Source organism: Saccostrea echinata, unplaced genomic scaffold (genome assembly GCF_033153115.1).
Source record: "Saccostrea echinata isolate AGI-Se365-2 ecotype Australia unplaced genomic scaffold, CSIRO_AGI_Sech_v1 ptg000065l, whole genome shotgun sequence".
Classification (NCBI taxonomy): domain Eukaryota; kingdom Metazoa; phylum Mollusca; class Bivalvia; order Ostreida; family Ostreidae; genus Saccostrea; species Saccostrea echinata.
In genome coordinates, this window is record NW_026889814.1 from 387501 (window position 1) to 395593 (window position 8093).

General features: G+C 35.1%; 1 protein-coding gene across 1 annotated transcript in view; it reads left to right on the top strand.

Annotated features, from left to right (window-relative positions):
* Nucleotides 1-5359, top strand: part of LOC133176041 (uncharacterized) — a 29202-nt gene extending 23843 nt beyond the window's left edge. The window contains exons 10-11 of the mRNA XM_061311212.1: nucleotides 3233-3347; nucleotides 3669-5359. Coding sequence (XP_061167196.1) covers nucleotides 3233-3347; nucleotides 3669-5359 — 1806 coding nt within the window. The remainder of the gene's footprint in view (nucleotides 1-3232; nucleotides 3348-3668) is intronic.
* Nucleotides 5360-8093: the final 2734 nt, after the last annotated feature.

Genomic DNA, 8093 nt, shown 5'->3' on the forward strand with positions numbered 1-8093 from the left:
AATACATTTACGTTTTTAGAAATGGAAAATCGTATTTTAAACTAATGCTGATAATCATTAAGATGGCTTGTGTTTATGTTGAATGTTTACAATACTTTCACTGATTGCGCGTGTTTGAGTTAGCTTGCAGTGGTCAGTTACTATAGTAGCCCTGTGTAAAGAATATACGGGAATATATGGGGTTATTTTATTTTCAAACATTTTAAATGATGATGCTGAACAGTTCTGCCTTATCAAATGAGCTTCAATAATTATAAAACATGGCGAAATAAAACAAAGTAGATCAAAATTTATCCAGCCCATAAATTCACATGCCAAAGAGAATGCGAATAAAATTCCCTGTGTGAAAAAAGGAGGTCACAGCATAAAAATGCCTATCGATTTCTTTTGGTGTAAATTACATTTTAGTTTATATTTTTTTCTTTAATTACTAACTTCTTTTAGAGCCAAAATATTAATGTTTTTTTTTTCTTTGCCTTCACATTTGATACCAGTATGAGCATATACACATGCTTAGAGAAGGTTTTATTTAGAAGTGATTCACTTATCCGGATGATTCATTTATCCGGACGATTTCGTTGGGGACGGAGGCGTCCGGATAAACGAGGCGCCACTGTACATAGAAATATATAGGAAAAATCTTTAAAAATCTTCTTTTCAAGAACAGTAAAGCCATGATGAGTCATATTTATATGGAAGCCTCCTCAGGTAGTGTAGATTCAATTTTGTTCAAATCATGATCCTCGGGGGTAGGGCGGGACAACAATGGAGGATTAAAGGTTTACATAGAAACATATAGGAAAAATCTTTAAAAATCTTCTTTTCAAGAACAGTAAAGCCATGAAGAGTCATATTTATATGGAAGCATTGTCAGGTAGTGTAGATTCAAGTTTGTTCAAATCATGACCCCCGGGGGTAGGGCGGGGCCACAATGGAGGATCAAAGTTTTACATAGAAATATAGAGGAAAAAATCTTTAAAAATCTTCTTCTCAAGAACAATAAAGCCATGAAGAGTCATATTTATATGGAAGCATCCTCAGGTCAGGTAGTATAGATTCAAGTTTGTTCAAATCATGATCCCAAGGGTAAGGGTGAGGCCCAATGGGGGATCGAAAGTTTTACATAAGAACATATAGAAAAAAATTTCTTCTCAAGAACAGAAAAGCTATGTTAGTCTTATTGATATGGAAGCCTCCTCAGGTAATGTAGATTCAAGTTTGTTCAAATGATGACCCCTGAGATAGGGAGGAGGTACAATGGGGGATCAATTTTTTACAAAGAAATAAATGGGAAAATTCTTTTAAAATCTTCTCAAGGACAACAAATTCATTTGTTATATTGACATGGAAGCATCATCAGGTAGTTTAAAATTCAAGCCCCCCCCCCCCCCCCCCCCCCCGTTCATTACTCATTACTGAACTGATTTGTGCCTTAGTCTAGCCAATGTGCTCAGGTGAGCGATGTGGCCCATGGGCCTCTTGTTTTCTTTTAAAACGCTTGTGAAAATGAGACTGACATGGGAATTTATTTTAACAAACATGACATTGACGGCAATTTCATACTTTAAAAAGAGAAATTAAAATCTTTTTGTAAATGTTCAGTTTTCCATTTGCTCTGAGGAAAAGCTTCATGCTAACCTTAAACAATTTTCAGTTTTACATAACTCTATCAATATAAATTATATTATATATATATATGTATACAAATAGTCTATTTAGTATATCTATTATAGATATACTTTAAATATGACATCGAAGAATATTTGAATATGAATAGAATAGTTGTAACGAATATATTCGAATACCCGGTAGTGATTTTTAGCTCACCTGAGCTGAAAGCTCAAGTGAGCTTTTCTGATCACCTGTTGTCCGTCCGTCTGTCTGTAAATGTTTCACATTTTCAACTTCTTCTCAAGAACCACTGGGTCAATTTTAACCAAACTTGGTACAAAGTATCCTTGGGTGAAGGGGAGTTTAAATTATTAAAATAAAGGGCCAAGTCCCCTTACAAGGGGAGATAATCAAGAAAAGACAAATATAGGGTGGGGTCATTAAAAAATCTTCTTCTCAAGAACCACTGGGCCAGAAAAGCTGAAACTTATGTGGAAGCATCCTGGGATAGTGTAGATTCAGAATTGTTTAAATCATGACCCCTGGGGGTAGGGTGGGGCCACAATAGGGAATCCAAGTTTTACATTGAAATATGTAGAAAAAATCTTTAAAAATCTTCTTCTCAAAGAACCACAGGGCTGGAAGAGCTGAAACATAAGTGGAAGCATCCTGAGGTAGTGCAGATTCTAAATTGTTCAAATCATGACCCCTGGGGGTAGGGCGGGGCCACAATAGGGAATCCAAGTTTTACATTGAAATATGCAGAAAAAATCTTTAAAATTCTTCTTCTCAAGAACCACAGGGCCAGAAAAGTTGAAACTTAAGTGGAAGCATCCTGGGGTAGTGTAGATTCTAAATTGTTCAAATACTAATGCCCTGGGGGTAGGGCGGGGCCACAATAAATATTACAAGGGGGGGAGAATCCGGTGAAAAACAGCAAGGCCAAAGTGACTCAGGTGAGTGTTGTGGCCCGTGGGCCTCTTGTTTTATGAATCCGATGTCAACTTCCTGTTTATCTGTGCATTTGTCCATAACATACATAAAAAATTTGGGTCGCAGTTTTCTCAGCAACTACTCATCGCAGATGCTTGAAATTTTAACACACTCTTTGTTTAGGCATGCTATATGTTGGAATTCATTTTTGTAGAAATCTGATGTCAATTTCCTGATTATCACTGTGTCTGTCCATAACTGAACTTGTGTATTCACATCAGAGGATGGGTATTATTAGTGAGCACTGGCTCACAGACTTCTTGTTGGCTTAGAATCACCTTGGGTTCTCAGAGTGTTTCATCTAAAATGTAGGTCATGATGACCTACGTTTGGAATTTCAAGGCTTTATCTAAATATACAGGATAGAAATGATAGGTTGTACAGTTTATCAGAAGAGTGATTCAAGGCCCTCGGGCCTCTTGTTTACTTTCCAAAGAGGGTCATGGCTCTGACCTTTTACATGTTGGAGGTTGGCATGAATGCTTTGTGAAGGCATTAAACAAAATGAATTTCCTATGGTGGAGATTGTATACTAGAAAAACCTTTTTTTTGCTAAACTCATAAATATTGTTTACTAGTCATAAAAAAGTCTTGACAATGATAGACATTTTATGCTTTCTATTTGCAGTTGGATGATGGTAAGATTGATATGAGTTTACAAGTGAGTTCATCAACATTGTCACCAGAAGTATCAGAACTAAACTCTGCTGAAGCAGATTCCGAGGAAGAAGATGCATTGTCAGGTAAGCCAGATGCAATTAACTGTACTTTTTTGATAATATACATACTTTTTTTTAATTTACCAAACAGTATAACTTCATTATTTTCCTAATCATGTATTAATTACGGATGGTTTACTAGTTTCTCAATATGACCCTTCATTAGATATTTGGATAAATGTTATGTTTCATAGCTGTGAATGGAGATTAACAGTAGAACTTAGTAAATGTTTAGATTATGTATATCCATCTAGGAATTTTTAAAATCTTGGCTTCATGCTTCCTCATCTTTTATGAGAAAGTTGGTGTAAGAATAATTAGCTTTTAATTTTCTTGTTTATGCAGCTCCTGAGATAATTTCAAAGAAGACTGTTGGTGATAAAAAAAAAGAACCAAAAAGACCCTGTCCATTTTGCATGAAGCTGCAGTCCTCATTAACAAAACACATACAAAGATGTCACAAAAACGAAGAGGAAGTTAAAGCTGCAATGAACCTTCCAGGACTAGAAAGGAAACGTGCATTTAGAAGCATGAAAAGGCAAGGAATATTTAAATACAATGCACACATATTGAAGTCAAAGGATATAAATGAGGAATCCATGAAAGAATTGTTGAAAGAAAGGGATCAAGGCACTGACAAAGAATTAGCAATGTGTTCACTCTGCAAGGCTTTTATCAGCAAGAAACTAATGTACAAACATGTCAGAAATTGTAAAGTTGCAGAGGAGACTACCTCACCTCCTACTAGGGTGGTATTGAGAGTGCTTCAAGAACAAAGTTACCCACAGGACTATATTCAATTCTTAGAAACATTTCATAAAGATGAGCCAGGACAAATTATAAGAAGTGATGAATTTCTGAAAGAATTTGGACATGTCGAGTTTCAAAACTGGAAGGGGTCAACTATCAAAGCAACAGAAAAGTTGAATACCTTAAGATCCAAATTAAGAAGATTAGCCAGGCTTTTCATTAATTTCAAAAGTATGGCTTTAGAAAGTGGCATAGAATTAAAGAGCTGTGCTGATATGTTTAAAGTAGGTACTGCTAAATTGTTTTCTGCTGCTGTTCAAAAAATGACAAATTTTGACTCTGAAGTAGATGACCTAAAATGTGGACTGAAGGTGGGATTAAAATCTTTGATAGTTGAAGTTTGTGATACACTGTATGCTACCTATTTGATAAAGAGAGAAGAACTTTTGGCAAAAGAAGTAAAAGAGTTTCAGGAAGTGTTGAAAGTGTACTGGAAGTATTTTTTCATCACAGCTAGAGAGGTGCTGATGAATAAGATGCACAGCCAGTCTAGAGCTCCTACACGTCTGCCTACTATTGAAGAATACCAGAGGTTGCGAGACTTTACAAAGGAAAAAATTACAGAAATAGTCGAGGATATTTATACACCAATGAATCAGGGAATATTTTGTAATCTAAGGAATTTGATAGCCTGTAGACTTACATTATTTAATGCAAGGAGAGGAGGAGAGGCAACGAGATTGACAATATCAGAGTTGGAAGAAGCTTTTAGTAATAAATGGGCAGACAAAACATTTTTCCAGAAAATCGATGAAGATATTGAAAAACTAATGTGCAAAATAATATGTGCTTATCTTCATTCATCCAAAAAATTAGAACTTGTATCAGTAATAATACCAGATGACTGTTGGAAAGGACTTGAAATGCTTAAAGATGTTGAGAACAGAAAACTTGCAGGTGTTCATCCTAAAAATAAATTTATCTTTGCAAATACGGAAAACTCATTAGATCATGTGAATGGATGGCAGAGTGTTCATAAAGTTTGTAAAAATGCCGAAATGAAAAAAAATATAACTGCAACTGATATGAGGCATTACGTAGCTACTTATTATGAATCCCTGGATGTATCTCCAGAGGAAAGGGACTTTTTTATACGGAAGCACTTGGGACATTCAAAGTTCATTAATGAAAATATTTACCAATGCCCACCAGCTATAAGGTTAATGGAAACTGCAGGGAAAGTCTTGTTAACATTGGATTCATATGAAGGTATGCACTCATTATAAAACATATTGTGACAATTGGTGCCCTTTCATATGTCTAGAAATATTTTGTAGGGCTCCTTAAAGGTGCTTAGACACAGATTTGAAGTTAATATTTACTCAAATTTTCTGTATAATTTCATGACTTATATGTTGCTTTAGCATTTCATATGAAAATTTGATAAAAATCTTATTTAATCTGGAAGTTATTGAAACTTATTTAATCTGGAAATTATTGAAACTACGAATGATTAACACATTCTTGCACTTTCACAATTTTTAACTCTTATCCTTAATACTTAAGAAAAGTAGCAATTTTGTTGTGTATTAATGAATAATATTACATCTATAATCCAGAAAATTCAGAGTAAAAATGTGCGAAAGCAAAACCCACTCGCTTAAGCATTGTCAGCCCATGCTCAGTGTTGTGTAGTTGTGTACAGAGTTTAACAAATTGAATACACCGGTGAAACGTAAACTGTTTTTGTAAACAGGGCACAAGCTCTTTCGTTGTTATTGTTTACGTTTCACCGGGTTTGTTCAATTGTTAAACTCTGCACACACCACTGAGCACAGACTGACAATACTGGTGAGAGGATTTTGCTTTCTACATTTCTACTCTGGAATTTCTGCATTATGGTTTTAATATTTTTCATTAATAAACAACAAAATTGCTATTTTTCTAAAGTACTAAGGATAAAGTTAAAATTTTTGAAAGTGCAAGGATGTGTCTATCAAACGCGTCCCAAAATTCGTAGTTTCAATAACTTCCAGATTAAATAAGTTTTTAATTTTATTTTCGTGTGAAATTCTATAGTAACATATAAGTTGTGATATTGTACAGAAAATTTGAGAAAATATAAACTTCAAATCTGTGTCTAAGCACCTTTAATGAGATTTGTAACCTTAGGATAAGTTTTTTTTAAAAAGGTGGATTGCATTTAATATTTATTTATTATGCCCCTTGAAAGAAGGGAGGGCATATTGCTTTGCTGCTGTCTGTTGTCTGTCGGTCCATTAACAGTTGCCATTCATTTTCTTCGCAGATGTTGCACATACTGAAATGGTTTACAGATTTATCAGTAGAATATCTAGCTCAATTTCTGTTTTGGGTACAATCGAGCAATTTTTGACAGAGTTATGCCCCTTGGACTTAAAAAAATTCCAATTATTTGCAGATTCCTTTCATTTTCTTTGCAGAGGTTGCACATACTGAAATGAAATTTGTATACAGATTTATCATAAAAATATCTAGATCATTCTGTTCTGGGTACAATCGAACAATTTTTGACAGAGTTATGCCGCTTGGACTTAGAACAATTCCAATTATTTGGGGGAGGGGGGGGGGGGCATAAGTGTTTCACAAACATCTCTTGTTAGAACTTAGAATACAGCCAATGACATTTTTCAAGGTTGTATGATTTTGGTTTGGCCTGTCATAACTTTGACTTTTAGAGATATAAACTGTAATGTACATAACTGATGGAATAAGATTGAAGTAATTAAAGAGACAGGGTTTGTATGCTCTTGAGAGGTTGTATGTACTTTTTTAAAATATTGTTAGCTCCCCTGAGTTGAAAGCTCAAGTGAGCTCTTTTTAATCATCCTTTGTTCATCAACTGTCCCTCCATCTGTCTATAAACTTTACACATTTTCAAGTTATTCTAAAGAACCACTGGGCCCATATGCATTTTAACCAATGTAGGAATAAAGCATCATTTGGGAAAGGTGAGTTTAAATTGAAAAGTGAAGGGCCAAGCTCCCTTTCAAGGGGAAATAATCTAAAAGAGACAAAAATAGGGTGGGGTCATAACTCAAGAACCACTGGTCCAGAAAAGGTTAAACAAATGAGAGGTAGTGAAGATTCTAAATTGTTTGAATCAAGCCCCCCCCCCCCCCCCCCCCCCCCCCCCCCCCCGGAGGGGAGGGGAGGACCCAATTGGGAATAGGGAGTTTTACAATGAAATATGTAGAAAAAATCTTTAAAGAAGCACTGGGCAAGAAAAGGTGAAACTTATGTGGAATCTTTCTGAGGTAGTGTAGATTCTAAATTATTTAAGTCATGGCTCCGGGGGATAGGGTGGGGACACAAGAAGGATCCAAGTTTTACATTGAAATACATAGGAAAAATCTTAACAACCACTAAGCCAAGATTTTAAAAGTTAATTTGTTTAAGCTTCCTGAGGTAGTGTAGAATCTGAAATTTTTTAAAATCATTGTCCCAAGGGTAGGGTGGGGCCACAAAAAAGAAGCAAAGTTTTACATTGAAATAAACAGAAAATCTTTAAAAATCTGCTTCTCAAGAAGCACTTGCCTAGAATAGATGAAACATAAGTAGAATCTTTCTGAGGTAGTGTAGATTTTTAATTTTTCAAATCATGGATCCAGTGGATAGGGTGAGATCACAATAGAGAATCAAAGTTTTACATTGAAATGTATAGGAATAATCTTTTCTTCTCAAGAACCACTGGGCAGGAAAAGATGAAACTAATGTGGAATCATCCTGAGGTAGTGTAGATTCTAAATTGTTTAAATCATAACTCTAGGGGTAGGATGGGGCCACATTAAGGAAAAGTTTTACATTGAAATGTATAGGGAAAAAATTCTTCTCAAGAAACACTGGGCCAGAAAAGATGACACTTATTTGCAAACTTTTTGAGGTAGTTTAGATTATGAATTGTTCGAATCATGTATCTGGGAGTAGGACATGGCCATACTATGGGATCAAATTTTAACATTCAAATGTATAAGAAAATCT